This window comes from Stenella coeruleoalba (genome assembly GCF_951394435.1).
Source record: "Stenella coeruleoalba genome assembly, chromosome: 16".
Taxonomy (NCBI): domain Eukaryota; kingdom Metazoa; phylum Chordata; class Mammalia; order Artiodactyla; family Delphinidae; genus Stenella; species Stenella coeruleoalba.
Window position 1 is genome coordinate 73,563,757 of NC_137162.1, and position 24,466 is coordinate 73,588,222.

General features: G+C 48.8%; 1 protein-coding gene across 1 annotated transcript; it reads right to left on the bottom strand.

The window, feature by feature from the left end:
• Positions 1–5,926: 5,926 nt before the first annotated feature.
• FXYD4 (FXYD domain containing ion transport regulator 4) lies at positions 5,927–10,161 on the bottom strand (the record flags this gene model as incomplete). The annotated part of the gene is made up of 7 exons (XM_079900599.1): positions 5,927–6,111; positions 8,091–8,128; positions 8,390–8,426; positions 8,532–8,606; positions 9,306–9,329; positions 9,444–9,476; positions 10,122–10,161. 7 exons carry the CDS (start codon positions 10,159–10,161, stop codon positions 5,927–5,929), a joined length of 432 nt encoding a protein of 143 aa, XP_079756725.1.
• Positions 10,162–24,466: the final 14,305 nt, after the last annotated feature.

Here is a 24,466-nt window from a genome sequence, read left to right on the forward strand (position 1 = left end):
CAAATCCAGCCTGCCATATGGTTTAGTATATAGTATAACTCGTGAGCTAAGAATGGTTTCCAGTTGAGTCAATTTGGTGGCAGGAAACCCCGATTAATTAGAATCTCTCCCAAAAGAATACCATTCTTATTAGCAGACCTGTAGTACAAAATACTGCTCTTAGTGTTTTAGTTTTATCCAAAAAAAAATTTGTGAAAACTTCAAATTTCCCTTGGCCTGCAGAATTTTTACTATTTCTAGCCCCTTAAAGGAAATGACTGACTCCTGTTTCGGAAAACTAGTCTCAGGACTGAGTGTGGCACAGAAGGAAACTGCAGGGCCTGATTAGTATGTATGAACAGGAGCCGTAGCACACAAGGGGATCTTGAGGATGCTGGGCCAGAGGGTTGAGTATAAAACGATTGATGTGGGGCATCTCTTGTGACTCAGGATATAAATTCTAAGCATTCTTGGAGCCCATCCTAATCTAGAGTTGACCCTTGAAGCTTGGAGACGATGGCCTATAGGAGGAAGAGATGCTGGGTGTTGAGAAAGGGGGTTGGGGGACGCGGGTGGGCATGCTAGAGAAGATTAGTATTTAAGGCCAGAAAAAACACCAGCTAAAAGATGTTCTCCTGGAAGGATCCAAGGACATTCCACTAAATTCGATAACGTGCTGGTGAGGTGCACCAGCATTTTGAGACATTAATGGAAGCTCTTGGCCAGGGTTGGCAGTAGGAGAAAATAGGGGTAAAAGGATTCCAGAAGAGCAGAGATCAGGTGGTGGCAATCATCAGATGGTGAGGTAAGCATAATTGTCATGATGGGCACCAAAACCCGAAAGGCAGGAGGAGCCTTTACCCGGCCAGATCTGTGGTGAAGGCTGTCAGACCTCTGTGTGTCCAGGGGTCATACAGGCACAGCTCTGAGGTCTGTTACATTTATTTCCAGAACAGAGCCAGGTCTCAGTCCCAGAGACCATCAACTGGAGTGGAGGAAGGGCCTGACAGCATTGCAACAACTATGTAATAAAGATTCTATACATCTTCCTCTCTGCGGCCAGGGGTAGGAAATGACCCGAGTCTCTTACATATGCTGTTGGATAGGGGGTCTGAGTTGATACTGATACCAGGGGATCCAAAGTGCGATCATGGTCCTTCTGTTAAGATTGGGAGCATAGGAAGACAAGGGGACATGTTCATTTCATTGTGGGTTAAACAGGTTTGCAGACCCCTTAGGTTATCTCCCTGAGTGAGTGGGAAGGGGTACCCTAGGCAGTTGACAGATACCTCACACTGGGTCCCTGGCTTGTGAAGAGTCATCATGGTAGGAAAGGCCAAGAGGAACCTCTCAGAAGGCATTCCCCATCCAAGACAGTGAACAAAGATTCTGTGATGTGTGTGCAATGTCTGGGGTTAGGGCCATGCTGAAACACGTAATAAAAAGGCAAGCCTAGCCCTTTTTATTTGCCTGCCTGTTCCCCAGAAAGAGCAGATGGATTCCAGCAGATAGCGAAAGACCAGGAACTTAACCGTGTAGTTGCCCCAGTCACAGCTCAGTGCTTAATGTGGCGTGTTTGCCCGGATAGATCAACAAGCCTCTGGAGCTTGGGAAGCCCCTGACCTAGCGAATATGTTCTTTTCAAACAGAGTCAAGCAAAAGATTTTTTTTAAATGACCTTATAACATGGACATCAGAACACATTGCCTGTCTTTTTCCAAGTGTGTATAACTCCTGTTCTCTGTTACAATACAGTCTGGAGAGACATTGATCACCTTGCCATGATCCACTATATTGATGACATGCTCATTGGTCTTGGTGAGGAGGAAGCAGTGAGTACTTGGGATGCCTTAGGAAGACACCTACCTGTGTGCTCGGGGGTGGAAGAATTCAGGGCTCTGCCATGTCAGGGACATTTTCAGGGTCTAACGGTTTTGGGCAAGGATTGGCTAACTAGGGTCCATGGGCCAAATCTGGCCTGCTGCCTGTATGTATAATTAATGTTTTATTGGTACACAGCCATGTGCATTCGTTTATTTTGTCTAGCCTGCTCTTGAGCTACACCGGCAGATAGATGAGTAGTTTCATCAGAGACCATGTGGCCCACAAAGCCTAGCAGACACTTACTCTCTGAGCCTTTATAGGAAATGTTTGCTGACCTCTGGACCTGGGCAGAACTGGAACATTTCCTCCAATGGAAAGGTCAAGATACTGCATCACCAAGAAAGAGGCATAACTGTTGGTAGGACCTTTTGGATTTGGAGAAACCTTATTTTACACTTGAAAATAGTGCTCATACCCAATTACCAGGTGACTAGAAGGCTGCCTGGATTCTGCAAGCTGCTCTGCCATCTGCTACGAAGGACAGAGTAGGCTCCATCATCCAGGTATCTGTTCTAAATGGTTTTGTGTGGTGTCTCTGATGTCTCACTACACAGTGGCAGCTCAGCCCCTGAGTGGTAGGAATCAACACGACGTTCTCTGCAGCAGGGAGCCGTTTACTATTCAAAGCAGCTCCTGGAGGTACTGTGCTCACCCTGCACTGAGTGTTAGCAGTTGCATCAAGTCCTGAAGCTCTTCTACGGTATCTGAGTTTTGATTTTAGTTTTTGTGTAAAAATTCTTGGACATTTTGTTAGACTTGTTTCTAGGTATTTTATTATATTTTAAATGGTGTCTTTTAAATTTCTCTTGCTGAGAGTTTGTGCCTGGGACTAGAAATACAAGGATTAAAAAAAACAAAACAAAACTGGATTTTTATATTGACCTTTGTGGTCTTGCTAAAATCTTTTACCTATGCTGATTTAAATGTAGATTCTTTGGATTTTCTACAAAGTCATGACATTTGCAAATAATGACATTTTGATTAATTTCTTTCTAATCCTTATGCACTTTTTTCTTTGCCTTGTTGCAAAGAAAGGTAAGTTTATTTTTTATCATTAGGAAATGTGATGCTGAACATTTGGGGTCAGAGGGCATCTTATTGAAAGCTTTCAATAATATTCCTCCATTAAAATACTGGTTTTTGGTTGCATACCCTTTATTTAGGAGATTTCCATTTACTTAAGGTTTAGTATAAATTTATTTTTTAATCGCTAGTAAATGTTGGATTTTATTTAATACTTTTTCCTTCTTGTGTGTCTTTATTCCTTTTATCTATCTTCCAATCACCCATTCTCTTCAGCTAAGTCTAATTGGTTGTTAAACATCTGTTATGTTTAAGAACTGATGAACTTTTAGTTGTAAAATTTTCTTAATTTTTTTACATAATGTAGAAAAATTAATTTTTTCACAATTCTGGTGGCAAGAAGCCAAAATTAAGGTGCACGCAAGGCCATTCTCCCTCTGAAGTCCCTGAGGAAGAATCCTTGCCTCTTCTAGCCTCGGTGCCTGCCGGCAGTCTTGGTGTTCTTTAGCTTGCAGCTGCATTCTTCCCTCTCTGCGTGGGGTGGCACACGGCCTTCTCCCTGTGTCCAAATTGTCCTCCTTTTAGGGGGACACCAGTCATTGGATTAGGGTCCATCCTAATCCAGTATGACCTCTTTTTAAAATGATTATATCTGCAAAGATTCTATTTCCAAATAAGGTCACAGTCTCAAGTACTGGGGATTAGGAATTGAACATACCTTTTTGGAGGACACAATTTAACCAAAAACACAGGTTTAATTTTCTTCTGAAAATCTCCATATAGCTCATTCCTTGAACACATTACTGACAGTTTTTAAAGTCTGATCGTTCCAACATCTGCATTTCTGTGTTTATGTTGTCTGTCTGGCTTAAGTTTGTCTTTTATGCATGGATATTTTTGGTAGGGTACCGGATATTGTGTACTTAAGTTGTAGGCATAGGATGACTATAAGACCTATGTGTTGTTATTATCTGTGAGGGGATTGGTGGAAGGAATTCAACCAGATTTCTTAAAATTACCCTGAGAACATGAGAAGCCTAAAATGACCAATATGCATTCGGTGGGAATCATAAAACAACAATCTGAAAACAAGTAAACCTGTGAGCCCAAACTCAGAAAATTCTTCAGGTGCCAATTTGAATTTACATTATTGTAGGGGTAGGAGACCATATCAAATAAATCAGTAAAATATAAGTAGTATGTGAATTAGGGCCGAGTACAAAGAGAAGAAGCAGTGAACAGTGATGAGAGCTCACATGTTGGTGGTACAGCTATAGAGTGGCCCGGCAAAGGGCAGGGCCTAAAGGAGGAAGGGAATTGGTGATGCAGGGATGCTGGGGAATTGGGACAATGTCCAGCAGAGGGAGGGAAGCGCAGTGCCCTGAGGTAAGGCTGCAACCCAAGCTGTGTTCATTAATACAACACTGCCTGGGACTACTACTCAGCAAAACAAAGTAATGAACTATTGGTTCATGTAACAATCTGGAGCTCCAGAGAATTACAGAATACTCTGATTGTATAACAGACTTTTATCCTTGATTATTTCTGAGTGCTGGGTTAGAATTTGGTTTATCTTCTAAGTGAGCTATCTCTGTAATGTTCCAGTTTTCTGTAATAAGCATGAAAGATGCTTGCATTCGGAAAAAAATAAGATTGTTTAAATAAAAAGTGGGGAGGGATACATAGTCCCCAAGAAGGTACAGTCCTTGGGGTCTCTCTCAGATAGTGATAAATACCAGAAAAGGCAGTGTAGCCTAGTCGTTCAGAAATGGCTCAGGAGTAAGATGACCTGAGAGAACCTAGGTCTCTTATGCACAGTGGGCATAATATGAATCCACATCACATAGGCTGCTGGGAAAATCAACACGTGTGAAGTGTTTGTAACAGTGCCCATAAAGTACTAAGTGTTCAATTACCCTTTGCTTTCTCTGGTTCTTTCCTGGTCAGCCCCTCATCTAGGAGATGACAAGAGGTGGGAATTGAGACAAAGCCAGCCTCCCTACACTCCCAACCCCCTGTTCCCCAGGGAAAACAGGCCCAAGGAAGGGGTCTCTGAGGCACAGCAAGTAATTCCACACGGTGAAGCCTGGGCAGAGGCTCCTCCCGTCCTATGACTGACTACCTTTCCCACTCCCTACTCCTGGGAGGGAAGAGAGGAGAGCTTATTTCCCTTGGGAATCAGCAGCCCAACTCCAGGGCCCATGTGCCAGACTCACAGGCTAACACTGCCTCCATCCTGCATGGCTCTCTCCTGCCACCTTCCCATCACAGTCCGTGACTTTTCCCAACCATGATTAACCCAGGCTCCCAGATGCCCTCCATGAGCCCCTTGCCCCAGCCTTGGTTGGACAGGTAGAATCAGCCTAAACCAACAGGCAGGAGCCTGTACTGTAGAAAGCCAGGCTCACTGACTTGACAATGACGGAGCTGCACACGTTGGGGGTATGGGGGTCGTAGGTCCCTTCGGTTGCTCATGGGACGTGAGGAAACTGGCGTTTGTTCAGGCGAAATTGGACAGGCTGTTTGGCAGGCTGAAAGTAGATCATGACTGTGTGTAGCTGGTCTCCACCGCAAAGCGGAGCTGGGAAACCAAACCGTTAAGATGGATGTGGAGTATTGCGCCAGAAACCCCTCTTCCGGGGCTGGTCGCCCGGGTAGGAACTGAAGCTGAATCTCGCGTCAAAGTGATTTAGGTTACCCTGGCAGCATGGGGTTTTCTTCTTACTGATTGGATTTCAAACAGCAGGGCATCTCACCGTTTGTGATGGTAGGAACCCGAGTTTCTAAAAGAAAGCAGTTGTCGGTCACTCAGAAGGGGGCGTTCTGCCAATATCGCTTCCGCGTCTGCCACTCTAGCCCCACGTAAGGCCACAGACTTTGCTTTCTTAGGCGGAGCTCATTTTTACATTCTCCAATGCAACCCATTCACACCAGCATCCTCCTGTGTCCAAGGAGGAGAGGGACATGCACCCCACTCCCCAGGACGAAAAGGCGGGGTCGGAGGCTGCCTTTGGGCGGATGACGCTGCGGCGCGTCCGGGCTACGCCATTCCTTGGGATCTGCGCGCCTGCGCTCCTGCCTTCTTCCTGCCGCCGCATGCGCAGATCCGGGTCCCCCGATTGATTCCCAGCTCAGGATGGGGCAAAATTCTCCCTGCAGTGGCCGCACCTGCTTCCTCGTTGATCTCATCACTTACGTGCCAGTCACACCGACGTTCCTCTGGTCCTCAAAAGGCAAGAAACCATTGTTCCCTCTACCAGGAAAGAAGTTTGCGCAGCTGGCCCCTCCCACCATTCACCTTAGAGGATTCAGCTCAGATGTCACTTCTTGACCTGACCACATCACCCACTGCTGCCCATGCACCCAGCCGCTGCAGCACGCTTGTTTTACTTTCTTCATAGCATGTATCTGGTTCAGAATGCTGGGATCTTAAAGGCCTAAGAGGCCCCCCGTAGCTCCCTGCCACACTTCCCTCACCTACCTTGGACCGTGAGTGGATGCAATTTCAGCCAGGTATCCTGAGTCCCACTCAGGTTCTTGGAGTTCCTGCTGTAGCTCTGGGCCAGCCTTGGAACTGTCCCCTCATCCTGCTTATGTGACCTATTCAAGGGCCCTAAACAGGTCTGTGATCCTCATTTTTATTTATTTAGGCCACACTGGGTCTTAGTTGCAGCACACGAGATCTTTGTTGCGGCATGCGTGTGGGATATAGTTCCCTGACCAGGGATTGAACCCGGGCCCCCTGCATTGGGAGTGTGCAGTCTTACCCACTGGACCACCAGGGAAGTTCCTGTGACCCTCGTTTTTAGATCTCAGGGCCTGGGAGGGCTGCAGACCAGGAAGTGGGGTCCTCAGCATCTAGAATCCCTTGTGCTGGCCTCCTGACTACAGCCAACAAGTCTTGGATCCACTATACTTTCCAGAGGATCTAGTACCACGCTGGGAAATGGGTGGAAGGTTTGGAGCAGGGCACCATTAGAGAGCTGGCTTGAAGCAACACCAAGACAGGTGGCTGCCCCATCAGCCCAGTCCCAGACTGTGAGCCACTGCCTGGCAGGGACAGGGCAGACATCTGCTGCCCCAGCCTGTCTCCACCCCAGGGTCTCTGCCAGTATGCCTCAGCTCCTCCCACCTTAGGATATGGAGGTTGGCAAGCGGGGTGAGGCTGCAGGATGAACAGGCTGCCCAGGTGGGAGAGCCGTTTCCCCAGCCTCACCCCGTGCATGCTGGGGCCTTTCAAGTGAGGTATTCCAGAAATGGACTTTGGACATACTGAGACCCAGATTGGCATGGATGGGTTTTGTTTCTAAAATGCACTATGCAGGGCTTGCTGGGATGTTGCTTATAGTGGGGGTCTCACGGGACATTACCTAGAGTGGGGGAAGGGTTCATGGGTTGGTCTGAGAATTTCATAGGGTTTTACTGGGGTGAGTTAGTGAAGAAATTGCTCCATTTCCTGGGCTGTGTGAGCACTCACTGAGTGAGGTGGGGTCTTAGCAGAGGGCAAACGACTGGGGATCATTCTAGGTTACAGGATGTCATGGGTATCTGGGTCATCGGGACTTACAAGGTCTCCAGGCAAGGTGTGGAAATTGTAAGGTTCTTTGATAGAACATTGAGATGTCTTGCATCATGCATGGGTGAGGCAGGAGATCAATTATCAGGAGGTCCTCAAAGTGGGGGGCATGCTGGGAATGGCTTCAGGACAGATATGTGGCCACAGGATGCATCAGCAATCTATGGGACACCCCCCCCCCCTCCCACTGAGGGGCCTGGACTTTCCTGAGCAAGATTTCCTTGTCCCTTTCCAGCCTGCCTGTCCCTAACCAGACACACAGAAGGTCATAAGACCACAGGAGGGAGGAGAAAAGTTTAATTTAGAAATAAGCTCTGGACAGCCTCCTGAGCATAAGGGAGCCTAAGGGCCCACCCTCAGAGAGAAAGGCCATCATGAAGGGTAAAGTCCCCCAAGGGGGAGGGGACAGTATGGGAGCTGGTGCAGGAAGTGCCGTGAAGCCGGTCCTGTGCTCAGCAGGTACTGGCAGAGCCTGTGGAGAGAATGGAGGTCAGATCTTCACAAACTGGGTCACTCCACGGACACCCCCCTCAGCCTCAGGTGACCCCAAGGCAGGCTGGCTCAGGCAGTCTCAAATTATATGGCTATCCTGCCTGAGTGCCTGGAAGCCTCTCGAAGCCTGTCTCACCTGGAGTGATGAGTGGAACAGCTTTCTCGGGTAAGGAGCTGAGAAAGGAACACGTCAGATTAGCATCCTCAAGCCTCTGTCCTTTTCCCCCACCAAGATTCCTGGTGCCACTTTACACAATACGAAGGGTCAGAGCTTTCCCTGATTTGGGGTCCTTCAGGGTTGATGATCTGTGAATGACAAATCCCACTGCAAGCCCAAGGACAGCCCGGGGGCTGTCCTCTTTCTCCAAATTGTAGGGCTTTACCGCCAAATAGCTCTGCTCTGCTCAAGGTGCACACAACAGGGCCCTGTCTCACCTGTGCTTATGATCTTGCTTGCATTTGCATTTGCCACCTGTGAAGGAAGAGACAGCCAGTTCAAAGAGCCTGGGGAGCCTGAGCCACCCCCTTCCCACCCGCTCCCCACCCCCACCCCGGCCCCGCCAGTCCCACTGCTCACTCAGGGCGAACAAGATTCCAGCGATGCACAGGAGCGCCGCACAGATCACCCCGCCCAGCTGCAGGCCTTCCCAGTCTAGAGGAGCATAGAGAGTGAGCTGGCACCAGCCTGGCTCCAGCCCAGTCGTTCAACAGATAGTTATGACCACCTGCTTGTACAGATGCACTTACATTCCAGGCAACAAGAAAGACAAGCCAGTAAGTACATCATCTAATATCTGGTGGGAACAAGTGATAGGAAGAAAAAACAAGCAGAAGAGCACAGAAAAAGAATGGGCTTTGAAGAATGATCCAGGAAGGCTTTTCTGAAAGGTGGCATTTGAGCTGAGACCTGGAGCACATGAGGACTGTGTTGGGGGACAGTGCCAGGCAGAGCGAGCGGAAACCTGCTTGGGGCGTTGTCAGGCAGCAAGGAGCTGGTCCTGGGGAAGGCAAGAGAGAGTGAGTTGAAGAAAGGAGATTAACCAGGTGCCTCTAGCCCCTTTCCCCGGAAGTCTTCCTAAACATCCTGTGGGCACCTTACCTCCTTGCTGGAATGAAGTTCTCCCAAAGACCATGTTATGAGTCGGCCTGTCACTCTTCTGGTCGATGACGACGATGACGACGACTCTGGTTCTTTAATCCCCAGTCTCAGCCCCATCCTGCCCCTCCTTCCCTGTTCCCTCAAGCCCCTTTCTGTCTACACTGGGCTCCACATCACCCCTCACCAACCCCTCGCAAAGAGGTCCAGGATAGGCAAGGGTAGGGGTGGGGGGCAAGGGATATCAGCTCTTACCATAGTAGAAGGGACTGCCTTTATCTGCAGGAAAGAAAACATGAAAAAAATAAATAAGGACCAGAGCCAGGAGGCAGGATGTGGGGTCTTAGGGCCAGCTAAGGCAGGGCCAGCAGGGCAGTTTGGGGCCTTACTCACCAACCAGGTCATTGGCTTCCAGGACGGGCAGGCCTGGGTGAGAGAAGCAGAGGGATTGGCTGTTAATTCATGGCACTGGTCTCAAAATGAATCAGCAGCCAGGACCCCAGCCTAGAGGCGCAAGGACAGCCAGCTTCGTTGGGACTCTGGGGAGGTGGGATGAAGGGGCCCTGAGGTCACCGGTTCCTTTCCTCACACCTTCCCCACCCCCAAACAGACCTGGGATTTTGTCTCCTACTTCCTGGTCTTTGTGCCCGCCCCCACCCCCACCCCCGCCCTCCGTCCCCACCCCCCAGCCCTTCCAGCAATTTCTCAGGCTTCCTGCTATTCTTTCTTACACTCAAAATGGGATGGTGTGTTGGTATCTTTTTACCCTCTCCTGAAAAGCTTTCTACACAGGTCCTGGCTAATGCTCTGCCTCCTAAAGAAGTAGGGAATGCTGTTCTCTTCACACCAACACATGGTTAGCTCCCAAAGTTCCATTAACCTGGGTAACTTTTGCAATAGCTACTTCCTACCTGTACCGTTACTTCCTTTATGTTTCTCTTTAAGTTGACAGTTGAAATGAAAACACATTCATTCAACATCAGGCCCCCTTTGTGAGATGCTGTCCCGGTTTTCACAGCCTTGGTGGGTGGGTGGGTGAGTGACAGCAGGGTCACCTCTGGGAGGACTCACCTGCCAGCAGGAGGAGAAGGCCCCGGACCACTCCCTCCATGACACAGCGGCAGGACTAGGCTGCAGGGGAAGGGGGCAGGCTGGGGTCAGACAGCCCCGACCGGCCCCAGGCTCACGGCACTTGGTGGCACAAATCTCAAGGCTGCCCTTGCTTATGGGGTCGACTTGGAAAAGTTACTAATTTGTTTCCTTGTCTAGAGATGATAATAGTAATGCCTTGTGGAGTTAAGTGCTTAGAGCAGTGCCTGTGCATAGTAAGTGCCATATGAGGTTTTGTTAAAATCTGGTAATCAGATGCCTGACACACCATCAGGAGAGCAGGGCTGCTGTTCTAACTCAGGCTTTGGTGCCTGCCTTCCTGACCCCTGGCTTAAAGGGCTAAGGTTGTCAGGCCTCGGGCTATCCAAAGGTCTGGGCCTGGGGCACTACCAGGCTGAATTCCAAGATAGCCTCCACCTAGGGCATGCCCAGGACTCCTCTGAGTGAACAGCTGGGCAGGGGAAGCGGAGGCATTAGGGGCAGGTGCCAGGGACAGGTGCCAGGGACAGGCAAGAGCCTCCCACCTCAGCCCTGGCCAAGCCCTGCTCCAGGTAGCCCCAAATTCCACTCTCAGAGTACAGACTGCTGTTGGCAGGAAACTGCCTGTTGGGTGGGACATGGCTCCTTCTTTCTCCTTAGGGTGAGAACTATCCATATCTTCATTTACTAGTCCCTAGGGTGGCTGTGTCCTTGAGATAAGACCGCTACCAGCTTTCTGCCTATTGTTAGCCTCAGGCAGGCATAGGGGTCGTCAGTGTTCCAGACTGCAACCCCAGTTATTACGTGCCAGAGAATTCCTCTCTCAGCCACTTAACAGCTGTGTGACTCAGCTGGGTTACTTAACCTCTCTGTGCTTCAGTGCCCTGTAAAAATGAGGATAATTATAATAGCAACCTCATAAGGTTATAACTGAATTACATGAGTTACTACATGTTAAGCCTAAGAATAGCGCGTAGCACATAGTTAAGTACTGAAACGTGTTACAATAAGTAAATGTACAAGTACACGGGTCCTTTTGCCATAGGAAGGAGGAACTATTAACACGCTCCTTGGGAACATGGGGGTCTGTTGGCTCTGAGCAATTTCCAAACCTGGCCCTCCTTTGGCCAATCTGTCTCTCCCTGCCCCTTCCACCACCCTGGAATTCCTGGATCGTGAGGGTCACAACTCCACTTTACATATTCTTTGGCCAAAGACTGGCTCCTGTTTCCTCTAGCCTCCACCCCACCTTCCTTCCATATGACAGTGGGCACAGAGCAGGCAGCCTCCAGTCCTCCAGTCCCCCAAACACATGCGCGTTACTGAGAATACTCAGGCAGCTACCACCCCTTCCTCAGACTGATACCCCCTCTGCCCCCACCCCTTTTCCTAGGAGCCCTGAAGTCCTGGTGGAAACTTGCTCACCTGAGAGCTGAGTGCAGAGAGCTGGTCTGAGGAGGCTCCTGGAGCTGCGTCCAGCCCAGGTGGGTTCCAGCTTTTTAAGCCCACAGCCCCGCCCAGGGCAACAATACTCTTGGGCCGAAGGAACTGGTCGGATTCCTTAAGATTCCTGCGGCTCCCTCTCCCCAGTGCACTCTTAAAGGAGACGGCTCACCTGCCACACCCGCCGAGCAGAGGGAGGGCCTCAGGCCCTCTCAGAGGCTAAGCGGAGGGAGGGGAGGGATGGGCCTCAGACCCGTCTTGTGAGAAGGGGGCTTTCAGTTTCTTTAGCTCACCTAGATCCTAAACGAGGGGCCCAGAAATGTGTGGAAGGGGACAAGATATTTCTGGGTACTTGGGCCAGAAGTGCGGGTTCCAGGACTTCTGGGGGGCGGGCGTTCCGGGAACATCGTGTCAGCGAGGCGGTGGGGCTGGCCTTGAGGCTCCATTCGCTTGGCCGTCGCATCGCTTTTCCTTGGACTGGGTTTCATTGGGGGGAGATCTGGGGCTGATGGGCACCCCACAGGATCGCCCACCCTCTGACCACATCCTGACAACCACTTAGCCCCTGGAGACCGGAAGCTGTAGTTAGAAGCCCCCCGCCCTGTCCTCGCTTCCTGCCTGCTGTGGGGGAGGGGGGGCGAGGGGAGGACCACCGGCCTGGGATGAAGAGTGGGCCGCCTCCCTCGGCAGACCCCCGCGCCTCCCTTGTGCACCGCTGGCCAAGCTCTTCCTGTCCCTCACCCCACCATGTGCCTTCGACCTGTGCCCTTGACGCTGGACAACCACGGGCCCCTCTATTCTGCTGTCCCGCCTCCCTGATTCCTCTCTTTTCACCCTCTTCTCCCACTGCGCAGTGACCAACTGAAGCAAGACTGTTGCCGCCCTTATTCCCAATACTGATAAATAGATTTTGATTGAATTGTTGATCACTGAGGATAGGAAGCCACCAGCAGCTCCCAGTGCTGGGGGTCAGAGGGCAGGACAGAGCCCTGAAAGACAGGGTGGGAAGGATTCAGGTGAGTAGGAAGCCGGAGGGCCTTCCTAGTGCAAACATGTTGCACCTCCTCACGAAAACCTTCCATGGTGCTTCCTATTTTCAAGATTCGGTTCTTGCACGGAGCTTAAGACCAGGGCTCCCGGACCAGAAAGAGCTGGGTGTGAAGCCCAGCTTGCCACTTGCTCACTGGGAGATCTCTGGCAGCTCCTTCATTATGAGCCTCAGTTCCCTCTCCTCTAAGATGGAGTAACGGGACTTCCCTGGTGGCGCAGTGGTTAAGAATCCGCCTGCCAAAGCAGGGGACACAGGTTCAAGCCCTGGTCCAGGAAGATCCCACATGCTGCGGAGCAAGCCAATGCGCCACAACTACTGAGCCTGTGCTCTAGAGCCCGTGAGCCACAACTACTGAGCCTCCGTGCCACAGCTAGTGAGCCTGCGCGCCTAGAGCCCGTGCTCTGCAGCAAGAGCAGCCACCGCCATGAGAAGCCCGCGCACCGCAAAGAAGAGTAGCCCCCACTCGCCGCAACTAGAGGAAGCCCGCGTGCAGCAACGAAGACCCAATGCAGCCAAAAATAAATAAATAAATTTATTTATTTAAAAAAATAATAAAATGGAATAACAACAGGACATACCTTTGAGGTTTGGGGTGGAGGGGCTGCAGTGGCACGGGGCCAACCCATGACCAGCCCTCAATTTGTATGTGTGGAATGAATGCTTTCCAGGCCCTGTGTGAGGAGAATTTGTGAACCTCGAGAGTCAGAAGAACCAATAATAGCACATACTTTGGAGACAAATCCAGGCTCTGTTATTTACTTGCTATGTGCACTTGAGCAACTGACTTACCCCATTCCTGCCTATTTGCTCATCCATGAAGTGGGAACGATGACTGAGCCGACTTTGAATGTTTGTTGTGATGATGACATCTGATTATGCTGCTCAGTTCACAGGGGCTGTTCTTGTAGCTGCGAATGGACCTGATATACACACAGTAAGATCTGCAGCATGAGAGAAAGGGGGTCATCATTAGAGAGACCCCCATGGGGTAACTGTGCTCCAGAGAAGATAATGGTCTTGCTTAAGGTCACACTGTGCCATGGTAGCAGAATGGAGACTCAGCTCAAGTTTCCAGACTCCTCCGGTGGGGAATAAGCAGCAAGAAAGCAGGCATTTGAGGAAGAGGACCGTTTAAGTCCCAGGTGCTTTAGAAGGTCTCCAGGAAGTATGAAAAGGACCTCAGATACACTTCTCCAGAAGGTTCTAGCACTTTTGCCCCATCCTGAAGCTTCTGCCCTCTTTAGGGATCCTCCACTCCCACCCCTATCACCATGAGGTATTTCACCTTTAACAGGTAGAAAGAAAACTTCACCTGAGCCAGGTGGTATTGACACTGGCTCAAGATAGAGGACAGGTTGAGCCTAGGGCAGAACCAGGGAGAGAGAGCCCAGCTACCTGTGTGTGGCTTCTGCAAGCACACAACAGTAAGTCACCACCTCATCTCCCCGTTTTGCCAAAGTTCAGTGTAGGTGCATCAGGGCTGAGTATTGCATCTGTCCCCTCTAAGAGGCCCCAAAGGCCAGACACACACTCAGCAGTGGGCAACAATGCCTTCCACACTGGAAGTGGCACAAGTCAGGTCCCAAGCTAATGAATTTAGCTTCTTAGATGTTAAACCCAGCACTTATAAATAGTCATGAAACTGGGTGTAGAAAATTTTAAAAGCTTTGTGTATTAAGAAGTGTCTCATTTGTTAGGAGTATTTAGGATGAACAACTGTGTTCTCAAGGTGTGATTCCTGAGGGGCTAGACTGGCAGTGAAGGCTGTTTTCAGGAAGTCACTTTCGAGGAGGGCTGGCCACTTGCCCTGCTTCTTGGGCATGCATTCCTTATCAGAATTTCTGGAGCCATCCCTTTGGGTCTGATTTCTTTTCTTTTTTGGGGGGGCTCGCCAGACAGCCTGCAGGATCTTAGTTCCCCCACCAGGGGGAAATGCCCTCGGCATTGGGAGCACGGAGTCTTAACCACTAGATGGCCAGGGAAGCCCCTGGGTCTGATTTCTTACCTACTAGATGGGAAAGTTGGGTGAGAGGCACTGAGACCTACAGGGAAATCAAAACTCCAATGATGAAAGGCTGGGAGGAGTGGGTGATGGAGAGCCAGCCTGAGTTGGGTGGGTGCAGATGAGAACCTAGAGGTATCAAAAAGAGAGAAAGCTGCAAGATCCAGCTCTGAACTCTCTCTTCCCCTTCTGGACTCAGTGCTGCAAATGATACAAAAGACCTTGTGTGGAAGGAGGGAAGTCTGTTGCCAAGAGTGGCCGCCTGAAAATCGGCACTCACACCCAGGACTCTCTTCTGCTCACGTCAATCACTGCCGCAGCCCCTCACACTCCCAAACGGTGCTTTTCCCCTTCTCTAAGCACTACCGATTGCTCTGCGAAGAACATAGATGCATCCTCAAAGTCATTAATTTCCCTGAGGAAAGGTAATAAAACAGGAATTATCTAAGATTGACCAGAGATAAAGGGAAGTGGATAGCATCAAGCCTGGCACATAATAGGAACATGACGTGTTTTCTTCCTAACTTACAAGATGAACTGAATGTCACAGGCATCAGTAGGAAGCTGAGATTGTCTATTTTGAAGGGTCTGGTAGAATAGGGAAAAGACCCCATTCATGAGAGAACAAGAATAGAGGGAATCTCTGCCCTCTGAGGCTTCTGCCAGTTTCTGAGACATACTGAACTCCCACCTGGACCACTTCCTGTGCTGTCTCCCTCAGGAGCCCCCTGTTCTTCTTTCCCCTCTCTCTAACATGTCCTGCAGGTCCCCCTCTGTGTGCTCAGGGTGCTGGGCTCCTTGCCCACAGGTCTGGGTCTCACTCCGTTTGAGGACCGTGGGGAAGGAGGCAGCCTAACTCTGCTCACCTGCCTACCAGTGTTAGAGCAGGAGGTGAGTGGGTGTAAGACAGGGTGCAAGGAGGGCCATCTGAAGGGTAGCGACAGTTTGAGGGATGACGGACTTTTGCCGGATCTCGGCCTTGGCTGACTCCGGCGCCCTGGGGAGGCGGCGGAAGGGGCCCTTCACGCTGCAAAGATCTAAGAGCCTTCTAGACGAGGGGATACAGAAACGGTGTGGGGGAGTGTCTCAAGAACGGAGATATGGAGGTCTCTGCGGCAGCCACGCCCCCTCGGAGCCTGGAGTGAAGGTCTGGATCACTTTGGCCGACTCCGGCCAGAAAAGACCTCATAGGCTTCTAGGAGGCCCCTTCCAAGAAGCCATCCGTACCCACTCGCTCTCGTGCAGGCAGTGTGGGCAGGGCTTTCCTGTCGCGAAGCGGTCCCGCCCCTCTTCGTGCGGATTGGCTGCTCCAGTTCACCCGAGTACCTGTCAAGCAGCCGCCCTATTACGCCTGCGCAGCTCTTCTTCCCCTCCCCCCCCCCACGCTGTATCCTCTTGTAATGGTTGGGGCTCTGGTTGAGTCACTTCTGGAGCCTTTGTCCACCCATTTATCCATTCGCGCCTCCGTGATGGCCGCGATCTTCCGGAGGTCGTGGGCTTCAGGACCTGGGACTTTAGAGGCTGTGAGGGATAGGTGAGGTGAAGGGACAGAGCATCGGGTGAGCTCAGGAGGCCAGGGAGGAGGGGGACGAGCGGAGGAGGCGGGCCGCGTGGAGTAAGGCCAGAAAGTCGGCAGTGGACCTTGGAGGGAGGGCTTCAAGCCGGGGAGAGACATTGTTAGATTTGTATTTGAGAAAGTCCTTCGAAGAGTGAGGGTGGGAACCTGTGCATAGAGGAGAGAAGCGCAAGGGTTCACAAAACTGAGATGCCAGGCGACGTCATTTCTCTTCGACCTTTCATTCCGCTTCTGTTAGAGCTCAGAGATGCTTTCCTCCTGCCCCAAGAGTGTCTTAGCTCCCTTGTCCAACTACTGCTCATGTCTCTCAACCAGACTACTCAGCCCTCCATCTTATAATTGAAGTACCTCTTGGGCACACCTCCCAGTCAACAACTTCTGAAATAAAGCTTCCCACTGTGTCACCTCCCCTATACCCACCCTTCTCTATTTCAGTGTTCTCTATCTCAGGTCACTCCCGTATCCACCTGGTCACACAGGCCACCACCGAGCACATCATATGGGGATTATCACTGACGTGTGTCACTCCCTCAGACTATGACCCCCTTAGGGGACTAGCACCCCGAACTCTGGGTGCATCCACAATGGCAGCCTTGGTGAGAGCTTGCTACCTGGCAGGCTGCTTTCCAGCGCTGACTTTCCATGTGTTAACTCATGTCATCCTCACAACAACCTTTCCAGGGAGGACTCTCACCCCATTTCAGGATGAGGAAATGAGGCCAAGAGAGATTAAGAGAAGCACCCGGCCTCATAGCTGGAAGTGGTGGCCCCAGAACCAGCCCTTAATCACCACTCTCCACGTTAATTTGTGCATGTGATTTATTTTGAATGTGATTTAAAAACAGCTTTGTTGAGGTATGAATTCACGTACCAACCAATTCTCCCACTTAAATTGTACAATTTCAATGTTTTTTAGGATGTTTACAGGGTATATATATATATATAATATAATATATATATTATATTATATATATATATTTCTCTTTGGTGTGCATGCATGTGTGTGAATTTTAAGCTGATGGCTATTTAGACATTTTGTGTCAATAAATGTACATTTTATTTTCACTAAGGTGCCAGTTGTGGAAAAGTTTGTATCACTATGCATGTACTATGTGTACCATGCTTTTTTCTTTTTCTTTTTGGCCTGTGCCACGTGACGTGTGGGATCTGAGTTCCCTGACCAGGGATCAAACCCGTGCCCCCTGCAGTGGCTCGAAGTCTTAACTACTGGATGGAGAGGGAAGTCTCCTGTACCGTGCTTTTTAAATTTAATACATTATAATTTGATTTTACAACTTTCAAAGTATTTTCATTTTAGTATAATTACTTGATATTTATTTACTGATTCAACATATATTTTGAATTTTACTACTGTTCTGGCACTTCTCCAGGAACTGAAGGTTCCAACCGGGTAATGCAAAGTTCCTGCCTTGAATGGCTGATATTATGATGGGGACAAGTAAGAAAGAGAAATAGATGGTATAATATTTCAAGTATTGATTGACAAATGTAGTGAAGACACATAAAGTGGCTGAGACGTAGAATGATGGGGTAGAGAGACTGCTTTCTTAGATTGGGAGGTTAGAGTTGGTCAGTGTTAGAAACATAGGTTTAAAACATTTGCATGACATAGTGATAAATTTCCCTTTGCCCTTTTTCCCTCGTTAAACTGAGCCAATGAAGTCAAATACATCCCCAGGTTTCAGATTAGAGCATAATTTATGAAGAGTGTCTCTTATCTAGAACCAGTTGCTCTCGTTCCAAGAAATGTGTCTCCTCTACATCTTTGTATAAGTTAGTTATAATAAGATTAAGTGTCTGATTAGGAGAATTACTTATCCGGCAATAATAGGATAAAAGAATGTTTTTACTGCCACTGAATGTTAGGGTTGAAAAACTGAAAACAGTGGCTGAACAGACGAAAGGCACTATGATTGGAAAGGGTCTTAATTCTGTGTTTGTTAGCATTGAACATAACTGTGAATGTCAGTAGTTTCTAGAACCTAAATAATGCATTGAATTTGTGGCCACCTGAAATCTGGATTCAAATGCAATCAAAGCTTAACAAAGTCTTTGTTGTCTCCACTGCAGTAGCTCTTCTAAAAGCCCTGCAACGTTCTGCAGTTATTTGTTATGCAGTTTTACCAATAAACAAAGGGAGCTAGTGTTCTGCTGTACTCCAATCAGACTACAAAAGAGAATAACAAGTACCTCCAAGCAATGTTTACCAAATTAAAATGAACCACTGAAGTTGAAGTTTAGTAAACAATGGGAAATAAACAAATCATATTTTAAAAATTGAGTAGCAGTTTTAACTTTTTTCCTGTCATGTAGAACGTCTTGTAGTTTCATGGATAAAGTCTTGAGAGCGATTACTTGCCTTCAAGTTCTTAATAAACTAGTAAAATATTAATATATTAACTTCTAATGATCAACATTGGAATTTTCCGCAGTGAGGGTCTGAAGCCATCCCCCTTCCACCACAGCGCGCTTGGAGAACCAGTTTTGCCGCTAGAGCTGGGTGGAGTTTGCTGTATTCTATTTTTTCATCCATGGTGACTAAGACCTTCTAGGCTCCTAGGCTTGGGCAGAGTGGGATGCACCGCATCTCAGTTCCATATCTAAATTGGCGCACCTGCCTTGGGAAAGAGGCACTGCTTCTAAAAACTGAAATAGTGCAAACATGGTGCCCAGCAGCGATGTAATGACCCAGGTGTGGCGCTCAGAGCACATACACACCTGTCCCAGAAGAGGGGCGAGGGCAGATCCCGGAAGCAGGAGCTGAAGCCGGCCCAGAGCCGGAAGAAAAGAACACAAAGTTATGAACATAATATGTTTGTGTGAAAGTTTATATTTCTTTAGAATAACAAAGCAAAATAATTGCAAAATTTTGAAAGCTGACAACAAAATTTCAAGGATAACAAATATAAAATTAATTGCCTTTTAAAATATCAATCTTAGTGGTAACATTAACTGCATAATCATAGCCACTGCTTCCTATGATAGTGATTTAGAATATTTTATTTTATTTCTTTTGGCCGCACCTCCTCAGCTTGTAAGATCTTAGCTCCCCGACCAGGAACTGAACCCGTGCCCTTGGTAGTGAAAGCACAGAGTCTTAACCACTGGACCACCAGGGAATTCCCTGGAATATTTAAAATCAGAATATGTAAAATTAGAATCATTTCTATGAGAAAGAATGTTAGATAACTGAGTCTTCTAGCATGACTGACCCACTCTTTAAAAATTTTTTTTACTAATAGTTTAGAAAACTCGCTTTCAGCTTCACAATGTATTACCGCTAATGTCCTGTAAAATTCTGGGATGTTGTCAAATTCGGGAAAACGTCTATTGAGGGTTTTTCACGTAGGAGCAGCAAGATTTCAGAGTGTTTCACGTTTTGCTTCACGGCGCCCAAATACTCTTTGAATCGACGATGCTCTTTGACCACATTGCTGCCACCAAGCCTCCAGAGGCCTTGGATGGGGCCCTGGGACCAGGTGTGGGGAGGGGGGAGGTGTGGAGCCTGGATAGAGCATGTGTGTAGCTCTGGCCGTGGCAGGCGCGGGCGGGGGGCCCTGAGGAAGGGACCCGGGTGTGACGGAACAGATGTCGGGGAGGCCCCCAAGTGTGGGGAGGGGCCGGACCTTGAGGCGGGGGGCTGGGACGTGTGGGTGGGCCGCCAGGGCTTGGGCGGGGCAGGGGTGTGGACTGCGGAGATCGGGATAATGCAGAGGCACTGAAGAGGGTCTCAGGTGTAGGTGGAGGCCCAGGTGTGAGCGGGCTGGGCTCGTGAGAGAGCTCGGGCGGTGAGGTGGGAGCTGGCCTTGGGCGGAGGGCCGTGTCGTGGGGCCGGAAGCCCCTCAGAGCGTGGGGAGTGGCTAGAGTAGGGAGGGGGGACTTTGAGGCGTGTGACGGTGGGAGATGGCAGGAAATGAGGGAGTCTGGGCGCAGATGGGGAACTCAGCTTGGGGGGCTGGCGGGGAAGGGGCATCTGGCAGTGGATGGAGGCCTGGGCAGGTGAGGCTGGAGCGTGGGACCCTAAGCTTCAGCTTCAGCAGCTTCTGTAGTGCAGAAATGTTCCCACCGGGACTGTTTTTAATAGAAAAACACTAGAAACAACGTTAATCTCCACTGACCACTGACGGGAGATAGATAAGTACACATTTTTGTGGGTTAGAACTTTATTCCACAGTGAAGCGAGTGAACTAGTACGTATATGTACATGGGTTAAGGTGAATACCAGCGAATCAAATGAAACAAAGTTGTAGAGGAAAAACATTTATATATAGCCCAAGTCTATACTGCCTAGTAAAACTATAAATGAAACTACTAGAATAGATAACAATTTAAAAAGTAAGCGCTCACAGTGGTTGAGAGTCCGCCTGCCGATGCAGGGGACATGGGTTCGTGCCCCGGTCCGGGAAGATCCCACATGCCGCGGAGCGGCTGGGCCCGTGAGCCATGGCCGCTGAGCCTGTGCTCCGCAACGGGAGAGGCCACAACAGTGAGAGGCCCGCGTACCGCAAAAAAAAAAAAAAGTAAGCGCTCAATTCAGCCTGGAAGACTTTCTTACCTACCTCTGGAGGCAAGAAAGGGAGGCTCCACCTATCCCAGTAACAATGGGTCTGTTAAAATGGGTGCCGCCTGTTCACTGTTCACTTTTTCTTCCTTTATATTGTGCAAGAAAAACAGCCTAAGCTCTGTTGTCATAGTTAAGACTCTTCTGGAATGCTGGGTAGGAGGAAGCTCTGAGGGAGCAAAGGGACTTTGAATTTGAGGAAAGTGTTTTATGGGAAAGGTAGCTCTGGTTTCTGAAATGGGAATAGAGGCATAGTTCTGAGGAGCTGCAGCCACAGGCTAGGCGGGCTGGGGTTTATGGGGAGGGGTGAAGAGGAAGAGGTAGGGACTAAGTGGTGGAGGGGTAAAGAAGCACAGCTGCAGGGACAGGACATTTGAAAGCCACAGTGGCCCCGTCTCACATCTCAGGCCCTTCAGGGGCCTCTCACAACATTTAATTAGATACTCCCAACCTTGTGAATTTAAGTCACTGTGTCCATTTTACAGAGGAGAAACGGAAATTTGGAGGGATTAAGTGAATTCCCCAAGGCCAGTCTGACTCCAAAATCCTTGATTTTAACTCGGTTCAGTGCCACACTTTGCAATATTAACTCATTGCATCCTCGCAACAGCACTATGAAGTTGACCCTATCAATATTCTATTTTATACTTGGGGAAGTGGAGGCAAGGAGAGCCAGATGGTAAGTGGTGAGATCAGAATTAGAATCCAGAAGGTCAAGGTCCATAATCTAGGCCTTTGGGCCGTAGACATTGGCAGTGTTTGTGGGAGAAACCTGAATGTGGCCTCAGCGTGAGGCTGGGTGGGGGAGGGTAAGAGGAGAATGCAGGAGAACGGTGGATTGAATTTGGGAGTTGAAGTTTCCTACCTTCCCAAGTCCCTCTGCTGTTAACTGACCCCACATTCTCCAGGAGCTTGCTAAGTGCCAGCAGGGAGGTGGTCCCGGAATACAGGAGTGAATTTAGCAGATTGCATGGGGCAGATGAGGCCACGAGCTGGCCACAGTGTGTTAGAACAGGTCCCGTTGTTCATCAGCCACGCAGGGGTCTTCAGCAAGCCAGGAAAGGTCATTGGGCCCTCCAAATTCACAGCTCTTTATTAGCCTACTCAGGACAGAGCCAGATGGGAGGAAACCCACAGTCAGTTTTGTTTTCTCCAGGCAAGTGCTATAGAAGTTCTTATGCATAGGAAGATATGCCTAATGTATATGAAGGAGGACTGGGAAATACACACACCAGGAGAAAGAGAAGGACAAAGAGAGAATGGCAGCTTGGTTTTAGAAGCTGTAAAGCTGGACCTACCACAGCAGAAGTAGCAACCCAGCCTGTCCTGGAGAAAACTCTGAAATAAAGCTAATCTGTACCGGTGAATCCCAGAAAGGACTAAGAATTAGAGTGCCCAGGACCTCCTGAAGAGGATGTTCGGATGGGGCTGGAGGACTGCCTGGACATCCATGGGAACAGCAGGGGTAAGGGCTCTTCCTGTTGGAGATCCCCCACCCACCACCCACCCCCACCCCTGCCCTCAGCCTTCTGTGTCTGTGTCTCTGAATCCTTTGGTATTGCTTTCTGGGTCTGTCTGGGACTCTCTCTCTTTCTGTTTCTTTCTCTCATCCCTCCGGGTCTCTGCGTTGTTGGCATCTTTATTTCTGTATCTTTGCTATACCCACATGTCTCTCAATGCCTCCCTGCCTTTGCTTCTCTGTGACATTACTGTAGCTCCAGGTGTCTCTGTATCTCCCTCCAAGCCAGGCCCAGAAACTACCCCCCTCAGCCCACAGCCCCACCAGGCGTGAAGCCAGTGGTTAGCTCATCATTTTACCCACCCCAGGGTCTTTTTGGTGGCCTCACCTCTGAGTCAGACAAGAAAGGGTGTGGGATCCCAAGGCGGTTTTCATTTGTGGGAGACAGGCTGGAGTCCACCCCCAGTAGCCACTAGGTGGCAGTCAAGGACTGTTTCAGCCTTGGTCCTTCACCTCTGCAGCTCTCACTGAGCCGACACCCACGTTAGCGGGGAGTAGATTTTGGGTGCAGCAAATTTATTCTAACCTGAAACTTCCTTTAAAAATAAAGAGTAGGGACTTCCCTGGTGGTCCAGTGGGTAAGACTCCGCGCTCCCAGTGCAGGGAACCTGGGTTCGATCCCTGGTCGGGGAAACTAGATCCCGCATGCATGCCCAAACTAAGAGTCTGCATGCTGCAACTAAAAATCCCGTATGCTGCAACTAAGACCCGGCACAGCCTAAATTAATTAATTTTAAAAAATCAGGAGTAAAGAATTCCCTGGCTGTCCAGTGGTTAGGGCTCCTTTCACTGCTGAGGGCACTGGTTCAATCCCTGGTTGGGGAACTAAGATTCTGCAACCCGCACGGTGCAGCAAAAAAAAAAAAACAAAAAAACTTAAGTATCCCATTAGTTCTCATGACAATTAAAAGGTTTATAAAGTTACCAGTGTGCCACATGTTCCTTTGTTGGGCCTCAGTTTCCTCTACTCTAACTTGGGGTTAATGGAATAATCCACCTGGGGTGGTAATTTGAGATCATCTGGTCCATACTTAGTGCCCAGTGCCTATGGAATGCCATTACCATTACATTCTCATATTTCTCATCAATTCTCACCACTGGCTGGTGCTACCCCCTTGGATCAATGTTCCCACTGGTACCCTCAGCACAGGACTGGACAGGACTGTCCTTGGCTTGACCTGGCTGGAGATTTTGGTGGGAAAAACTTGTCTTCACAACGTACAGGTGCCTTAATAAATACACTTAACTAACCATTAAGTATCTGATTATATATTTATCGAATCACTGTATGTATATTATCTATTGAGAAATGTAAAAAAAGTTATTTTCCTATGTATATAGTGTCCATTTAAACATTATATTTATCTAACCACTATATATGCAAATGGCTATCTTTACCAATCTACAGAGATAAATGGGTACATATTTGCATATATATACCATTTCTCCACTTAGAATTAATTTAAGCACTATTCTACACTTTTTATTCATTTTTCAATATTTACATAACCACATAGTTTTTATTAAACCAGTAGACATTTTATATTTGTCTAACCACATAATTTTTATTAAACCCATCTACATTTCTGTCTCTAGGGAGGTAAGACGTGTAATACATTTCTTGCATAGCTGGCAGTCAGAATCCTTCTGTTTCATAAAATGTTTTATACTGCGTGCTTCATATCGCTGACGTGTGCACCTTTCCAATGCTCTTCGTGAGGACCTATTCCACACAGACTGCTGCTTTTGGCCATTATGAGCAGTTGTCTTCTGCAGGACCTGGTGGCCACTATGATCCAAACAGAGTTTGTGGTCAGAGGGTCCCAGCCTAGGGAAGTATGGGGAACCATGGTTTTCTCATCTGTGAAATGAACATGAGAGTTAGGATTCTGATCATCATTTGACACATAGGGGTTAGTATCTATAGATGTCTATGTCACTCCAAATTCATCTGTTGAAACCTAATTCTCAGTGTGATGGTATTTGGAGATGGGCCTTTGGAAGGTGACTAGTTCATGACGATGAACCCCTCATGATTGTCATTAGAGCCTTTATAAAAGAGACCCCAGAGAGCTCCCTCACCCCTTCCACCATGTGAGGACCAGTGAAAAGACAGCTGTCTGTGAACGAGGAAGCAGGCTCTCACTAGACAAT